The sequence below is a fragment of the Phalacrocorax carbo genome, chromosome 4, assembly GCF_963921805.1.
Source record: "Phalacrocorax carbo chromosome 4, bPhaCar2.1, whole genome shotgun sequence".
NCBI classification, from domain to species: Eukaryota; Metazoa; Chordata; class Aves; order Suliformes; family Phalacrocoracidae; genus Phalacrocorax; species Phalacrocorax carbo.
Window position 1 is genome coordinate 57,461,274 of NC_087516.1, and position 19,266 is coordinate 57,480,539.

Below are 19,266 nucleotides of genomic sequence, written 5' to 3' on the forward strand. Positions count from 1 at the left end.
TAAACAGACATTTAGTCATCCCAAATACTAGTGAAACTTAACTCCTTCATCCTAAGTCTGTGTTTCACAGAAATAAGATGCAAACACTGAAGCTCAGTACGCATTAGGAAAGATCATGCCGTCTAAGTTTCTAGTTGTGTGGTAGATACGAGCCACTTCAACTATTTCCCAGACATAACAGGTATAAAATTGTAAAAAAACTCCAATGAGACCAAATGTCTATAAAACTGATCAATCTCTATAATGTGAAGTAATTTAGAATTTCTGTTTTTGAAATAAGACAAAAATTCCAGTAACCCTGAGAAGGAGTTGCCATGAGAAAATGATCAAAGCCTCTAATTTGACCTGTTGGTTCCTAGGCCAGTAATGGAAGAAAGTTTGGGTAAAGATTAATATAGGTAAGATTTCTAGATCTGCCTAAAGAATATCCTGAACCATGTGACACCCACAAACTACCACAGAACATACAATGCAAGCTTCTCTCAGTTGGGATACCTGTCCTTCCCGAACAAGTTTTGCCCTTCAGTGCTAACAATCCAGTCCTGAAATTATTCCAAGACTGCAGTATCAACAAAGTCTTAGCTTTATGTACAAACCCTGCTCTAGTTCTCCATGTTTAGTTTTAGTCTTTCTGTTGATTTCTACTAAACTCCAGCTCTTAGTATATTAAGAACAAAGAAGTTTGGACAAAGAGAATCAAATGCCTCATGCAGATTTATAAAGGCAAGAGTTTAAATTCTTTGAATATGGGAAAGTAGACCAAAGGGAACAGAGGGTTATCCCAAAGTACAAGACCACTGAGACCACCACTTAAACAGACCTTGTTTCTCAGTCCTTATTTTGGCTGAAAGATTTTTCTAGCTCACAGCCTACGCTGCCATTCCAATTCTGTATTTAAGTAGTTATGTGTATCTCTACTAGCAACACTAGATATACACACATCCTGAAAATACATCTACAATCAGAGATGTGCTGCTAATGTACATTTTAATCAAGGAATTTTGACACCATAGCATTTGTGCAGGTCATTTTAAAATTGCCTCGATTAACAAGTAGAGAACTAAAGATTATTGGGAGCCTTGTACAGGCAAATAAACACATTCAGCATAACAAAGATATAGACAGATACCTTACTAGGCATCTCTCTCTGTCAGCAACATTTTCCATAATTGTAAAAGGAAAAAAATTCTAGTGCACATGCTTGCTTTCTAAGCACTAGTCTAATCCTGAACCAGTTATGCTTGTAATTTTAATTAAACCAAATAGAGGGAAATATTTTCCTGAGACACCTTTGTGAAAGAAAAAAAATCGCCACATCTAGAAGTGAGTTCAGATAAGAGTGGCCTGAATTTTGCGTTTCCATGCCTAAAAATGCTGGTGTTTTCATGTTCTTTTATTTTATTCCACGGTAAAGGTGTACAAAATCCTACATGACTAACAGGTGGATTATTCTGTTCTCTGAAGTTTCCTTTTGCTATGAAGGGTACATACAGGTTCTATCAAGAAAGAGGAGGCATAAAATCAGTCTGAGGTGCAGCTCAAGACATGCACTAGGAAAGTTCTACTGATGAACTCACTTCTCACCCTTTTTATGAAATACCATCTCTTGAGACAGACAGTCCTTTAGTAAAAGATATGTATTAGATTTTCTTCTGCCAGTGGCAACTACAGACTAGCAAAAAACCTAATATGAATAAAATAAAGGATTTTGGTATTTTTTTTCCCTAGTGTGTCACCCACTGCAGCGTTTCTCTTCAGTGTCATGAAGATAGAATCTATAAATAGAACTGAATGTTATTCATGTCACTACAAGTGGAGAACGTGAATAATTAAAGAATTTACAGCTTCAGGTAAAATGATATCAGTCTGACAGAGTTTGACACTACCGAACAGCCTTGGTGAGCAGGTGTGCCCTAACAAATTACTCTGCTCTCTGCTTCTGTACCAAAGCCAGCTCCCAACCCACAGCTGGCTGTAAGCCATTAAAAAAGAAAATGGGGGAAAAAAAGGCAAAAAAACCAAAAAAACCCACTTACTAGCAGCTATGCACTGTTTCTGCTTCATAAACACCATTATTTAGCAACAATAATCTTCAGGAATTGCTTATAAAATACACCTGCCACTTGCACCTAAAAAAAATATCTAAGATTGCAGAGATGAGGAATATGTTCAGAAGATGTTTCCGATGTACCAGTCAGACCTACATCTTTCTAGAAAACTAGAAACGTGATTTTGTTTTTGCTTCTGATGTCGTTTGGTATTTCTGATCTAATTTTTTAATGTTATAGCACGCTTATCATGCACACCGTGTGATAGAGACCAAATTGCTGTTTTTCTTCAGATATACTGTAATTTGAAAAAGCAGTCCAGCTTCACTAACTCCATGATAAACCACCTTGCAGTGTCATCTTCTGTGGGAGACTAGTTTTGAACTTGTGCAAGCTACAAGAAAGCCACATGTCAAAATTTGATACCTGAAGTTATGAAAAAAGTTTCCTTTTAAAAGAAGAGCTATTATAGCATCTATTCCTCAGAGCCTTAATCTAAGCAATAGGACATTTTCAAAACTGTATGAAAAAAAGTCAAACCCTAAATCAAACCAGTGTATTATCTTTCTTTTTCTGCTGCTCGCTGGCACACAGAAGACCCCACTGTATCTCTTCCAATCTCTTCCAAGGTGATGTTTTGATCTCAGCGTTTTCACTTGAGAAGTGGCGAAACAAATGGAAACAAGCACCAAACACCCACAAACTGAACATGGGCTTGGCAGCCAACTGCCATTTCTCCTACCAAATCTTAAATGACTAAATGCTGAACCCACCAGAAATTCTGGCACAATAAAAGTGTATGGATCACAGATGTGGGGAGACAAAGGTTTTTCAGGAAGAAAAACAACTGAAAGCACAATAGTAGCTACCTAGGGTTGGATATGTATCTAGAGTTCTCCAACATGCGCCTACTTGTGCTGCTGTCAGCAGAAACACATCATTCAAAACACACAATCTTAGTGTAGAATTTCCATTATTTTTTAGTCTTTAGTCCATTTGTGAGCTGGATGCAATTCTTTTAAGCAGTTATATGGCTTTCATCATCATTGGATTCAGCATTTTGGCAGGTTACTATAACGGCAACAGATATAATTGTTTCTCCCACATTAGAGAAACTCTGTTCCGTGGAGAATCATTTTTGTGGTTTGGTGATAGCTAGATCTTTGACTAGCTATGTTGCCCTTTAAGCTACATGTCTCTGTCTCATGAAGTAGAATCCTCTACATTTTCCACTTCAACAGTTTTACTGTAGCTCCTCATTGCACTGGATTCCTTTTCCACAGCCAGTCTTTCTGGACTTCCTATTTGAGACTAAGGTTCTTCCTTTGAAGTACTGATTAGCCTGGAGTGAGCAAAAAGACACCTTCCTAAGGTGCACAGCATTAAAAGATGGAACCCTTCTCTTGCTCAAAATTACAGAAGATGAAGGTTATTGTGTGAACCAACCTACAAGGCTTATTTGAAAGTATGTTTATCTCATGTCTAGAATTGGTATTTACCTATTCTCTAATAGCATCTGTCCCCATCTTTTGGTAGTTGTCCTATCCCTTCTCATGGCCATAATTAATCTCTGTATGTCAGTGATGATACTGGCATGGACCTCTGGAGGAAGATCTGTTTGCCAGGCCCTATATTGCACCCATTCCAGGTGGGAGTGAATTGGTCTACAGGATCCTTCAACTGCTTGCGAAGAGCTGTGCATATCTGGATGCTTCCTTCCTGGGTCTGTTACCTAACAAAAGGTGCTGGTACTTTGTACTACTTGTACAGTGGGTAACAAACTCAGTAATCAAGTTAAGCTACAATAATAATAATTTCTGAGTTGCATAAAGCACACTACCACACTAACTTACAGCAAGATGTTGAAGACTAAGCTATAAGCAAAACTACAAGTTTTAAAGTAAAGTTACTTATACAGTTGGCCCTTGATGTATGAAATAGCCTTCTGGGTTGTAAATTTGCTGATACGTAAGAGGCAGACATATCCCAACTGGCTTAGTACAAGCCAGTACTGGTCTGAAAGCAGAGTCCTGCCTCTGTTGGTGGTACCTCAGGAATCACATCCATGGTAGTGCCACACTTACCATCCTAATTCTCCTGCCACAATCTCCTGCCATGTGTTAGATTTATATAAAGGAAAAGAAAAGGTAATGCATACTGCGATTGCTCTCTCTGCATCACCCAAGCAGGATGAAATTTACTACATATCAAAACTACACAAAGAATTAGCAATGTCTTCAAGGTTGGTTTGTCTGTCCCAAACAGTACTACTTAAATCTTCTCTGGTATTTATGTTGTTTGAATAAAGTTTATGCTAAACAGAGGTCCTTAACACAAGGCAAAAAAAAAAAACCATATGAAAGAACAAATGAAAGGTAATAAAAACCCCCATCTTAGTAGGGTAGTAATTTCCTAAGAAATCTAATTCTATTTAAGTTTTAGCAGTTGCTTATATGTCCTCTTTATAAAGCCCCACGAGGAATGAACTAGGACATCTGTTGCTACAGCGAAGGGATTTTCCAGTGTTCTTAATTAACCAATTAATTTGTCAAATACTTCAAATATATTTCCTAACATGCTAGAACATTTTTAAAACCATATAAAGACAAATTAAAATTTCCAGTTGAGTTCCCCAAAACAGCAAGTAATGCCCAGTTGTATTGGGTTTAGATAAAATATAGCCAAAGCTTTGAGACAAGCATTGGAATGGGTTTTCAGAATCAAGTAATCAATAATGGCACTGTTCCCCTTCTTTTTTCTCACATCATTAACTTTTTTAAACAGTAATTGAGACTGTTATATGCAGTGAACTGGAAATAAAGCGGTGGGTTTTTTGTTTGTTTTATTGTTTGTTCATTTTTTTAAACTTTAAATATACATTTTTAGAAATAGCTACTCTAAAAGAAAGAAATCTTAAAGAAGCGTTCCACAAAGTTGCAAGATAGCAGTAAAATAGCTTTATCTGTCTAGAAAGCAAGTTGCTTTCGCTAGCAGCCTGAGATAAGCTGTTCCTATGCACAGAAAGCTTAAAAACTACAGGAGCTTCGGACTGTTGAGCAACAATTGATTTTAGACTGAAATTATTGCAGATCTTTTGAACAACATAATCTCTTCCTTGGGGTGACCCAATTTCAGGTGAAGGTTGTTTGTAAATTACTTTCAGAAAATTCCCAGGTATGGCACACAATTTATTCTAACCAAAATAGCAGAAGTCCTCTTTGGAAGACACAGGTGGCAAAAAGCATAAGCAATCAATACATCTTAACAAGAAAGACGACTCAGGTCAGAAAGAAAAGGCACAAGGCCATGATAATTATATGTTCAAAGAAATTGGTGATTACAGAACTCTCAGCTAGACCGATAACTTTTAAGTTACACTGGGATTGTCTTCCATCTTCATTATTTTTTCCCTTTGTAGTCAGTTTATGATATGCTTTGGATTAATCTCACAATATTCAACTGTGCCACTGTTGTCATCCAAAATATTGCAGATATCACCAACATTAAAAGAACATAATAAATCTTTTCAGAAACACCATTCTACCAAAACGTTTCTCACCAGAGTATCAGCAAAGTTATCATAAAGAATGATCAGCAGAAAGCATGTACATTATAACACTACATATTTTAGTGATTCTATTTTATTATATAAACAGATGTGTATTATGAGAACTATGCTGGGGTCATGTGTAAGAACACATTAAAGTACTCCAACTGTCAGTAAATCAGCTGGTTCAAGACAAATTGGAATACATCATTTAGAACCACTCAAGGGAAAAAAATAGGGAGAAGTGACCTTAGGCAAGAAAATAAGTTAAATATTAATAAATCTATATTTAACTAAGACATGTAGTTAATAGATGGGGGAAGTGAGAAGGGGGAGACAGACAGTCTTTTGGTTTAGCACTCAGCTTTCAGACCCTCTGAATATATCCAGTTAAATTTAATAAGGACATTTGAAATGGCTAAGCATATAGACTGAAAATGAAAAAACCCACACCATAAGGAATGGCCTAATTAAATTTCTTATAAACTGGAAAATACAACAGTAATTGCATAGTATATACTAAACTGAAAGGTAGCAGAAAAGCAAATTTTTGAAATGTGGACACATGTTCAAGGGTATACAGTGAGAGACAGAATTTGTGACAATAATATTTAGAGAAATCAGAGCTTCACCTGTAAGAACTCACTGAACTTCTGAGAGACTGATTTATGCAACTACAAACTTAGTCTCAGCCTACTTGCTGTCATATCCTAGACCATCGCTAACCTCCGTAAACTCTGCAGTTATGGGGACTGCCACACTTAAAAAGAGCTTTTAAGTTTAAATGCTCTTCCAAACCTGATTCTCTCATTCAGTTCTTCTGAAAAAGAACGACTTCTGTTTAAATGAATTATGAATTATTGAATTGCACACATGGTGTTCAAACAGGGCCCACTAAACCTATAACTAGCACGAGACTTATCCAAAAGTTCAAGTTATCTTAAGAAAGGCCACACAATTAAAACAGTGTCACTTCTTAACCAAGACCTGTATGATGTTAGTAAGATCCTGGGTTAAAGCGAGGGAATTTATACATGAACAGAAGTATGTTCTGGGTGCAGTAGCCTTCCGATTCATGTGTTATGTAAATATTACCTATCACAAATGGAAAAACATCTTTCAGTTAACAGGGCCCATTTGGTTCAAATGCATTCTAATGCCTCACTAGAACCTTGCTCAGAAATAAGACCCAAGCTTCATGGTTAACTGCAAATTTTTTTTTTTTTTTAAAGATGTGACACTTGCTTATACGGATAGGTAAACCATGTCCCACTGAACAAGGCGGCAGAACTTCTGCACAACGATCATGCAGCCTCCGATCCAATTTTGAGGGTTCTTCTGAAAGCTTTACATTTCCAATGGAAACTGATTTAACACTGAGCAGTTCCAACGGCTTCTGTACTGCTTTCCCTCATTCTTTTACATTAATTGCTTTCATAGCAAAAATTTAATTATTTTTGAAAGGAAAACAGGCTAGTACCAGCATCAAAGTGGAAGAGCAATGTTCAGAACAACTAAATTTTTTTCACTAAGAAATCCTTACCAACTTGGATTGTTTCTATACGTGGCATGTCTACAAACAGTTGCTTATGAATTATTTAAAATTGATCTAAATTTCACAATAAAATACTCCAGCCTTCACCTGCAAATAATAACAAGCTCACCCAATTCTTGCTGATGACAGCAAAAAGACTTCTACGAAGTTCATCAAGCTGTAGTTAAGGCCTACGCACTCTGACAGTGAGTTTGCTTAAAGCTACCATGATTTCAAAACATATGTAAGATTTGTAGTATATATTCACATGCAAGCACATTCTTCAGCAACACACTAGAAAAGACAGGGAAAGAGGGAAAAAATAGTTTTTTCCTTACCTGGCAAGTCCGAAAAAAGGAGGATGCATTCATTGAATCCATTAGCCAGAAGACGATCCCTCAGTTGTTGAAGTATTGCAACTCCAATACAGAATGGGAAGGAAGAATTTCCAAGCAGTAACGTATCCCACAAGTGAAAAATTTTGTGCAAAGGAAATACATCTGCATGATGAACAAGCACCAAAAAAAGCAGCTATAATCACTTAAGTTGATAAAAACACACACACACACGCCTAAGGAGTTGCCTATATACTTTTTTCCTCTCCCATCTTAGGGTTATTTCTTTTTTATTTGGGAGCAAAAAGGACTCAACCTGTTTAGAAAAAGGTTTTTCTTCACATGCACTTTGATTATTCTGGAAATGACTGTCTTCTTTCATTATTAAATACTTAGAAATGTGCAGGTTTTCAGATTTCAAACACACACAAAATTAGGCAATTTATTTTTCTTTTGGTATGGTGCAATTATGCATTAGGACATGTGTGTCAGTTTTTCCAATAGTATGAAGACATTAATGAGTTAATCAATAAGCTCAACTACTTAAAATCAGACAAGAAAATGAGCAGAATAGACCAAAAATTGGTGGAACAAAGGAAAGAAAATGAGAAAGGCCTGTTAACAATAGCAACATTTTACATATAAGGCTGAAGGTGGCCCTTCTAAAATAAGCTATCCTTCCACTGAATAGTTATAACATTTTATTGCAATTTATTGGAAAACCAAAGAGATTGTTTCTTTGGCAAAGGTGGTGATGAAATTTTCAGAAGAATGGACAACTGCAAGAACCAGTGCTTTATATTAAAAATCTTTAGAAACTCTTATCAAGAATCTCACATTAAATTCTTTGATATTTCATCAGAGAAATAATCCATCAGCGCTTTTCACCCTGCACAAATATCATAGTAAACCAGTGTTTAGTGTTGTTAGAATAACAACATGTCAAAGTACAATAAAATAAAAAGCTTGGATTTTTGGCCTTCAAAAACAAAGTTACTCTCTTTCTTGCATTATCTGGGTGAGCACACGGGAAAGTGGTGAGGTTTTGTTGGTTTTTTTTATTATTTTTTTTAAACTATTATTGTAACTTTTTCAAGTAGGTAAGTTTCCTTGGTGCACTCCCTAAATACTGCATGTGTAAAATAGCCCGGTTCAAATTTAACATAATACTTCCTTAAAAAATTTTTTTAAATGCTAATTATTGTCAAATCAGGGCAGAAAGTATGTAACAGGTACTGTTGAGACTCAAATCACAACACACATCCTTGCAAATTACAAGTACCTACTAAATGCTAGACACATCGCACCAATTAGGAAGGCCTTAGCTGAAAAAGTGAGAAAAATTATGCTTAAGACATACAAGAATATTTAATCAAAGAAAAAGAATGCATACTCACGTGTAAACATTGTAAGAAACCAAGGAATAGCATAAAGCTGCAAAACATTGGGGGGGGGGGGGGGGGGGAGTGAGGGGTGCAGGGGCGAGGGAAGAGAAGAAAAAAAGATGTTTCATTAAGAGTTCAAGTTCTTTGTGACGATTGCCTGCCACATTAAAAATTGCCTAGCTTGGCATAAACACATTTAAAATGGGAAGTAACTGCAGTGGCAGAACCACTACCACACAACTTATAGCCTCCCAGAGAGCTTCTTCCTCCTGCAGGCCCCCATTCTCATCTCTTTCAAATTACTGATTTGTGATACTGAATTGAAAAACAACAAAAATGACCACCACCTCAGTAGGCTTATGTTTCAAAAAAATAACCCCCATAGTCTTAATGAAATCAAAAACCTGCTCTATTAAACTGTTACAATTCTCACATTACATACATATACTGCTAAGTGAAAATTAGCAGTGGATGCCTGAACAAGCATAAAATAACTTAATTCAATATATCTTTTTGACTATGGAAGAAAAATCTGATTCTCTATAAATAATTAAAAGTACAAATCACAATTTCTGACAGAAAAAATAACCATATCTACCTTTTTTCTCCTATGTTGTTATTTATTAAAATGTATACTTTATTAAAATGTATACAGTGAAAGGCAATAAGAATGGTTTCATTCTCAAAAGCATATAGTGTCAGTTACTAGCACCTTAAGCATTTATGCTGTTCTACTGTGACCTTTAAAGGCAGGCGTCATCTGAAGAATCTGAGGCTGCTTCAGCACTTACTCTACGAGACTAAGAACTTGTGCTGCTTCAATGGATACAGAAAACCTTTAGTTTCTGCAAACTTTCACATGACATCATATAGAGACAACTCAGTGTGCATTAGAAGCGCCAAGCATTTATGACACCTTAAGTGTTTCTCAATTTTCACTGAAGTATTTAGCATTTTGAAGGCAACAGAAGCTATTTTCATGAAACATCAAATGGCACAGAAAGTCCCCACAAATTAGGAATGCAAGGGAGAGAGGGCCACTGTTAAATTTTACTCAGTTGCATAGATCATGTGCTCTGTTTTCCACTTCTGAAGATTTACAGTTAGACATAAGGCTTAATGTATTACTTTTCAGCTCATAAACAGTGCAAATTAGTCCTCCTATTAAGCTTTCCCTGGAAGTAAGCAAATGAGAAGCAGAAAGTGTAACTGATATTATGTTAATAAATTACTACTTATTCCATAAACTCTTAACTGGGTTATGGCACTGATTAAATGATGCACACGTTAGCTCAAAAGCTCTTTAGCACAGCGCTCTCTAAATTTTATCCCTACGTCTTCATCTGATAGTATCTGAACCATCCTGTCCATAAAACTGAAAAAGCTGCGATGACCAGACCGTTCACTAGTTTCAATATTCAGGAGGTTTTAAAAAGCTTGTCCTCCAACCCACCAATTGATTTTAAGGGTTCAGAAAACAAAACAAATCAAATTCTATCACCATTTTCATCTTATAACACATTCATGCTATTTCCCAGAGTATTTCTCATGCCTTCAGTAGATGTCTCTCTTCTGAATAATAACATACCGTGTTCCCTGAAACATCCCCTACACTGGTTATGCTCAGCTAATACCTGGTTACCTGCATGCTTGTATGCAACATCTTGCTTTCCATGCAGCAGGAAAACAATTCCCTAATAGTCTGATGCTCCTCTTTGCTTGGAGGTACACATTATGCAGATATCATTTTGAACTAGATTACTTCCTTGGTACTGAAAAGCAATTATTTCATCCTTTTAATATATTTGATTAAAGTGTTTTACCAAAGCAGATCCACACTTTCTCCTAATTTGACAAACATGTCTATCTTGTACGCATCTACAAAGAAACATACAAGAAAATACACAAAATTGAGACATTAAACTGATTATTAAAAGGTAACCACAAGGCAAAGCACTGCTTTGCTCTAAACTGTCCTCACCTAATCTATCAACAGTGACATGAAAAGTAGGTCAAACTATCTAAGTGGAAGGTATCAGGCAAGCTTTTATTATAGGGATTTTTCCCTCTGATTTTCTTAACGTTCTAAAACAAGGAGGTCTTGGTAAACCTGAAGAGGTTATGATTGCTATTACTAAGCAAGTAAAGAAAGGCCACAACACTAGCGGTACTGTTCCACCATGCAAGTCAAATTGAAAAACACTGACAAATGAACTGCACTGACTTAAGTCCTCAAATAAACAGGTTACCAAATTCTTACAGTTCAATGACCGCGCTTTTAACAGACTGTTGGTAAATACTGCCCTCTAGCAACCGCCGGCCGGGACAGCACCGCGCCGTGCGTCCGTGCTAACAGGCTGCTCTTCAGAGGTTTTCAGCCCTTGCTACTGAACCCTGAACGTGATGGGGTTGTGGTTTTTATTGACAACCCTCCGTGGCTGGGAAGCATACCTAATATTCAGTCAAAGTAGTGTTTGAACTGCTGGAACGGCCTGAGAGTAAGTCACATTAAAATAAGAGCCTGTAAAACTGATATATCATTTTTCAGAGTGAGCTTGAGACCAGCCACACTGTAATTACTATTTTGCTTTGCTAGTAAAATACAAGCTCTTTTGTGCTTTTCAGTAAGGACTTGGACATTTCTAATATACAAAGAACACAGTCGCCCCCTAACATCAGTTCCCATCTAAACTATCTGAATATATCCATGGGTTTTTTTTAGTTAAAATTGAAATCTCCTGTCCTTAGACTTGGTTTCCTTTTCCATCTTTCCATTATCCCTAGCTGAAGCTTCCTCTCCAACAGTGCTCTGCTATGACAAATTCTGCTCAGTACCTGAGCTTGGAGATGCAGCTTGCTGTGTTTTCAATGGGATGAAGGTGTTTACTTGCCCATAGTTAGATGGGCATATTTTGAGAAGAGTGCATCTCCCATTAGACGTTCAAAGCTCTTCGAGATACGGGCTCAAATCTTGATGAAAGCCTTTTCCATGAGGAGTTTGGTACTGCCCATTATTACTGCCTGGATTGTTTCATTATTTGACTGTTCCTCCAAAAGATGAGAACTTTACACACTTGTGTCTACAGAAGATTGAGATTTCAGTTGTAAAGACAATAGCTTTAAAGATATTTAGGGTCAAGGGATTTTGATTTTAAAAGATATTTTAGAAGGAATACCAAGACCAAAATGAGTGTTAATTGGTTGGTGGGGATGGTAGGGAGTATTAAAAGGCATGCACAAGCTTCTCGCTCTGTGAAAAGTCTGTAAGAATTAAGTGGCTGTCCTGTGTGATCCAGGTGCACATTATGAACATCATAAGGCAGCTACAGTGAAGCTATGCACCTGGTTGTAGGTGAATTATTTAACACTGAAAATTTGAGTTTTCAAAACATCAAAAGTGCCAACATTCTTACAAGTTCTTGTTCGTTATGCGTGTATAACACACAACTTCACCCAAAACCTCTAAGAAAATTCAAAAATCTCTAAGAAATTTCACCCTCCACACCTCGTACAATTACAGAGCTGAGATCAAGGTTAAATACCTACAGTTTTAAAGATAACAAACACAACAGGAATAACCACTATTCTTGCAATCTTTTTTAGAACAATCCTCACCTGACCATCTGTCATTCAATGGAGTGTGTTATTTTAAAACCGTAAACTATCATGTCTTCAACATTATAAAGATCATTTATAAATTGATAACAAAAAGCCCGCTCTCCTAGAGAATGTACTTCACACTATTTTCAGTGGTCAAGACTTTTTTATGTTAGAGCCCTTCCTTCTCAAAACTGAAATCACACTTCTAGGGACAAAGGAACTACCACAATCTATGGCAATGTGGGCAAGTATCCTACCTACAACAGTGAGTAGCTCATTTGCTTCAAGAGAATGTGAAAAAGCCTGCAATGGGCAGTTATAAGACAGTTTGCCTGGCATGCTAACCTGCTTCCTACACACTTTAGGCAGGCACTAGCTTAAATGAACAACAGAAAGGTTTCTGATTGAATTGTCCAGAAACAATCCCAGATATTGAAGATCTGTTAACTAATCCAATCTTTCTTTCCAAGCTTACTGAACTAAAAGACCATTTGACATCGCTACACAGAAAGGTGGTCAGAGTGAAATAATGATACTCAGCTAGAAAGATGATGCCCAGCTAAAAGGAATCCTCTTCATCCTTGGATTGCAACCCCCTCCCCACACACTCCCCCCAACCTCCTTGCTCCCCCCTCCGCTGTGGTCATCCTCACTAAGTAGAGTGAACCCCAGCAAAACATACAAATATACAAAATGAGTCACCCACTAGTAGGGAAAGAAACTCCCCTTCCTCCACAGGGACCCTACCCCCCAGCACCAGAAGTTCAAGGCCCTGCTTTCTTTCTTAAAAGTACTTTAAAGAAGAAATTTTTTGTATTTTTTTTATTTACGTTTTATATTTTTGTACATATTGTTAAGGAGGCCCACTATTTTTAAGTCATCTCGGACTGACCACAAGGAGCGCTTTGAAGTGTGTATCTCTTGTTACCTATCTCTTGACTTTACTTGTCGCGTGACCAGGCCCAAACCATTACCTCAAAGAGGAATAAAACAAAGCCTTGTAAAAAAATTAAAAAGAAAAAGGCGAAACAGAAATTTAAAAAATTTACTCTTATTATAAGCATTCCAGTAACTTTTTTGTGTATGTACTTTAGTGGTACCACAGATCGTGGTTTGTATGAATTGACAAAGCCAAAGATAAAGAGGTTTTTTTAAATTTTTTTTCTTCTTTTTTTCTTCTGTCTATGAAGTTTCTGTTTATTTTTATTTTTCTTTTTTCTTTTTGGCCTGTTTGATGTATGTGTAGGAACAATGTTGTCTAACAATAAATCAGAATTTTATTTTGCTGAGTTGTCCTTACAAGGCTGCCTCCCAACTGTTGCTTTTTGTTTTAATTTTCATTTGTTAAGAAAAAAAAATTTTTGCTCTCTAAAGCTTCCTGAGGAGGGGAAGTGGGGAAGGAGGTGCTGAGCTTTTCTCCCTCATATCCAGTGACAGGATGTGTGAGAACAGTTCAAAGCTGCGCCAGGGAACGTTTAGACTGGACATTAGGAAGCGTTTCTTTACTGAGAGGGTGGTCAGACACTGGAACAGGCTTCCTAGAGAGGTGATCGATGCCTCAAGCCTGTAGGTGTTTAAGGGGCATTTGGACAATGCCCTTAACATGCTTTAACTTGGTCAGCCCTGAATTGGTCAGGCATTTGGACTAGATGATCATTGTAGGTCCCCTTCCAACTAAAATAGTCTATTCTATAAAACTTTGATCTTGAACCTTCATGTTTGGTCTTTAAAACACATACACACATACTTTGCTTCAAGCCTAAATAGTGGCTAGACAATCATATATTTAAATGGTACAGAATGGAGCAAAAATATTTTGATGTTTGGGGATGCAGAGAATACAGATTGAGTCCAATTTTTAATATTAGATTCTACACATCTATATGCACCTACACAAACAAAATTTGAAAAATGATCACTTTCCTCACAGGATAATACCAGCATGAAACCTCTCCCCCAGATTCACCACTAGGTAATCATGTAACAGAACAAACAGAGATGAAGTACTTCAATCGCAGGATTTTTAATTCTCAGTTAGATGAAGCCCTATTACCGACACCTCCTGCATATTGCCAAAACCAAGCTAGGGTATCTACCTATGACAGCAGCTCCAGCATGATGATATTAAGTAACTGCAGCCAGACTTTGTCACCTCTGTTAATGGCCAGCTGACAACCGTGTCTAGCTTCCATAATTTGCAGCTGAAAGCTCTTTAGAATAATTTATGTCTATAGCTACCCTTTTGGTAATGTAGCACACTTTCTTGATTTTCTTCAGTTCAGAATGATCTGCTGTTAATGCAAGAATTATTCAGTAAAATACAGAATATGTTATAAAGCATTATATAGGGTGGAGGAGATTATAAACTTTGGGCGAGTGAGCAAAGGACTGTAAGATTCACCATATATATCCCTCTATTTACATGTAAATCACATAGCCACAGCAACGTACTTAATTCAGGCACCACATCAGCTAACAATATTCACATCTATTCAAGCTTCAGCAGTGTTCAATATTCTGAGAGCTACGTGACCTGAAGCAAATGGGAAGGGTGCCAGGAAACACAATCTTTCCTGCAGCAGAGCCTGTGTTTCAATGATGAAAGATTAATCAGGGTTTACTTTGATAGGATTAGTACTCAAGCACGAAACTCTGGTTCAGATCTCATTGCTACAGTGCATATCCTTCACCTTGATGGATCCTGTGCTGTCTTGTTACAGGTACAAAAATCACCCTTCTCACTAATCAAAAAGGCAGAAAAACTAAACATATATATATACACACACATATATATATAAGAGATGATTTAGAAAGGACAACCTCTCTTCAGACATTAGTGCTGATTTTAGAACTAGCATTTGTATTCCATGCAAGGTTTTGTTTTGTTTTTCAGTTTAACTGTTTTGTAATTATTTACTGCATTACCTAATCATCTCTAGACTGTAACACTTGAAGACAAGGCTCACATTTGACTACTTGATGTCCAATGACCAGCACAACACAAAAACTAGAATATAAAAAACTTGGTGATTTTAAACTATTCCATCTGACTTGCACCTTGAAAGTTTTCAGTGGAGAATTATAACTGTAAAAGCAGATACAAGGAGCTGCTGAAAGATCAGCTAACACCCAAGATGGGTTGCTACAGAGCTCTCATGTAGGTTACTAGCAGAAATGGGGACATGTAAGATGGTCAGGGAAATTACATCTCTGCCTCTTCAGTGGGAACTCATATCTTGGACAAAATACAGAGAGGAATTGCTTTGGTCATCCACAGCCTTTAACAAATAAATATCAAGTGCATTTACATAGTGATGCTGCAAAATTGTTTCTCCTGTGGCACTTAAACATTGCTGTTACCCATGCCCCTTTATCCCCCCATTTAGGCATTCTACAGATGAATGTTCTCCCTTCATCTTACTCCCACCTGCCCTGTTCAGATGTGTGTCACCAGCAATACAGGCGGCCATCTCAAACTTCTCTGTTTATAATGCAATACACTGGCTTTATCTTCTACTCATTTTAATGCCACAGTCTCTTTTAAATTTGTATCATTCATAAACAACATTATTGTATTTAAAACACCTCTACAAATGAAAGCATATACATGCTTTTCCATTACAATTCTTTGTAAACAGTGACAACAAGTATCTGCCAGTCCCAAAGACACACAAATTTACCCAGGAGTTGTGCACAACAAATGAAGTTCAGAGGCTTGCCCTTGCTGCTTCAACTTAAGGCATTTCCTAATAAGCAAAAGGCTTTTCTGATAAAATAAGCTTTGTACTGCTTATAGAAGAAATGCATATATAACAATGGTCTCTCCAGAGCCTTGCCAAATCTACTTTTTGGAAGCATCAGCCATTAACCTCGATAATGTTATGGTAGGCAAACAAACATTTTTAGAATATTATCTAAACAAAGGAGGAAAGCTTCACTATTTACAGTGATATCTAAAAGTCAGGCTCTAAAGAAGGCCTTGTTTTGTTTTTATTCCAACATATCCCTCTCTCCCTCCGTTTTGGCTGTGTTCTCAGTTTTCATTTTCCTCCATCATGCAGGTTCCTTCCAACAAAAGCATAAAACTTAGACACAAGTTATGCACTTGTCCAATGTTTCTGATAGACTCCAACAAACAACTGCTAAGCATTTTCCAGGGTCTGACACATATACAGATTAACCATCACTTGCAAGTATTTTTTGTATTACTTGCCAATTGATGTGTCTTTTGTGTTAACCAATGGCATTTAAATAGTTTGCAGAAATGTTGCTATTATTCATTTATGGCCACATCAATTTTTTATATTAATCCATATTTAAAAATAAAATTATATACTTTTAAGATGAATCTGTAAGTCATAATAACTGGTCAGTAGTACTGTTATTGTATTTACCATGCTGACAGAACAGCAAGGACTAAGGTATGTAAAACAACAATGAAAACTACCATTTTATCAACATATTCAGAAAGGTTCATTAATATGCAAGTTTCACTTATGTCAAACTGCTACTTAAACAGTCGGGAAAGGCACGTCATCCTAGCTACCCTTGTTTTCCATTTCTTACTTCCTTTGAACAATATTTATAAGAACCTTTAGCACTTACATCTGGAATGAAACCAATTTCATTAAGGTGGTTACTCAGCTCTGGATCATGGAATGCAATCATCTGGGAAAACACCGTCAGGTATTCTGAAATGACAAGCAAATTCAAGATCATGATCAAAAACACAAGCTACCACACGCTACTAGCTCACAATAGAGCTGCAGAAAAGAAAGAACACTATTTAATTACACAAATAATGTTGTGTATGTAATTACTAATCACAATTTTATATTATATAGTTTATATTATATATTACGTACAATGTTATAATTAGGAAAAATCTTATATAGTTACATACACAAAGTTTATACTCTTTAAATTATATTCTGTGTGGTTTCTTTTCTACAAAGTTAAATTTTGTAATCCGTAAATTGAGGTTTTAAGGGAATGGGGCTTTAAGGTCACCATTTCCATGATCAGTAACATCTTAATTTGTATTTTTTGGAACAAATAAGGAGATATACTTATTGTAAGAGACAAAATTTATTACATCTTCAGCATGGCACATTAGGCTGACGGGTACAATTTCATTAAGTTGTCTAGGTAACGCTTGCTTTTAATTGGAAGAGAAGCAGACAGCAGAACACAGCCACTGACAGATTTCCCTCTCTCTCTGTTCTGCCCATCTCCCAGTTTTGTCCACACTGTCATATGCTTTGTTAGAAGGAAGACGAAGAGGCAGTAACATTGCCATTTCAAAACAGATGGCAATTCCTTTTCCTGCACACTCCCAGGAAGAGAGAGAGTAATTAGGGTCCAGACAACTAGTTGAGGGGAGGGAGAGAGAACGCAAATGTTAACCCTGCTCCCCAATCAGAACATGCTGATATCTTGATGTCCCACAGATTACTGTCCCTGAATATAAGCCCTCAAACACCAAGTCCACATAGATCCACAACTTAGCCAACTTACGTGGGTCTAAAACATTCAGTTGTTTATAGACTCCTATCTTACTTAAATCTTGATAAACTGCACACAGGTTAGCTCCTCTCAGGTTAAGCCAGCAAGTTAAGAATGATCATTGCTTAAAATAAATCTGTTTGGACTAGAAATTTTAAAAGCTGATTCTGCCTCAGGAGCACTGATAAACAAATGCTCTCACTGTAAGAACACAAGGGAAACAAGCCACAGTTCTACTGCAGATCATACTTGAAAGGATGCCTAATTCTCCAAGGTAAGTTGCAACGAAAATTAAGACCTCGAGCCTACTTCAGAATTTCACAACTTTTGCTTCAAGCTGCAAAGACAAAGCCACAGCACACTAAATCTCTTAGAAGGTTTCTGGCATCTTAGAATACCAGCCCCTCCCCTATAATACTGCATCTCTATTATGCCACAGATGTCCTGGCAGCACTCAGTTGGGGATTCAAGTGGGTAAACAGACCCATGCTGAGTTTTGTGCCACCAAGGCCAGACTGCTTTGGAGCTACTCATCTCTCTCACATTTTCTCAGTTTCAAGCCAAAGTTACTCTTATTCACATGTATACAAGTTAGGGAGATAACTGAATCAATGCCTTAAATTCATGCCACAATACATGATAATAATTTTTAAAAAGCGCATCTCTAAGGTACATCTTACATCAGTTTTAGTTCATGAAACAGCCTGTAATCACAAGTCAGGTACAGCAAACCAGTAATCCTACACATTCTTACACATTCAGCTGTATGGTGACGAAAACAATTTCACAATTAGCTTCCCTGAAACACAATTATTTTAAAAATGAAGATTCGTGCCCATGATGGTGCTTTACAGATATACCACAAGGTTGATAAATACCATCTTTATTTGACTTGCCAATCTCATGAAATGTAATTACTGTGTGGGATTACATGGTTAATTAAGGGTCTGTTGAAGACACACAGATCTTCATAAAAAATGTATTGCTTAAGTCCAGCCAATTGCTTGTGGTTGGAATGTTATTATAGGAATTTTTGTTTTACATAATTGGGCATTCCATATCCAAACTCCTTTAACTTCTCTTGCTTCCTATTTCATGTAAGGAAATACATCTGATAAGCTTAGAAAAAACACCTGTCTTTATTGTATAGTACAAGCTCAGAAATGAGTTCAAAAGATTCCTCTAGCCCAACCCTACGTGGAAGATACAAAGAAGCTAAGCAGCTAAAATTACGAGACAGTTAAATGACATTCTTACCACTTTCTTGCAATCCAATACAGCAGGGAAATTACACAGAATTTTTCTTTAAAAC

General features: G+C 36.8%; 1 protein-coding gene across 3 annotated transcripts in view; it reads right to left on the minus strand.

Moving 5' to 3' along the window:
- TBCK (TBC1 domain containing kinase) overlaps positions 1-19,266 on the minus strand; it is a 112,595-nt gene that overhangs the window by 41,025 nt on the left and 52,304 nt on the right. For all 3 annotated transcript variants that reach the window (XM_064450062.1, XM_064450063.1, XM_064450061.1), the window contains 3 exons: positions 17,055-17,140; positions 8,862-8,898; positions 7,468-7,629 (listed from right to left, as the gene is read on the minus strand). In XM_064450062.1, the coding sequence (XP_064306132.1) occupies positions 7,468-7,629; positions 8,862-8,898; positions 17,055-17,140 (285 nt within the window). The remainder of the gene's footprint in view (positions 1-7,467; positions 7,630-8,861; positions 8,899-17,054; positions 17,141-19,266) is intronic.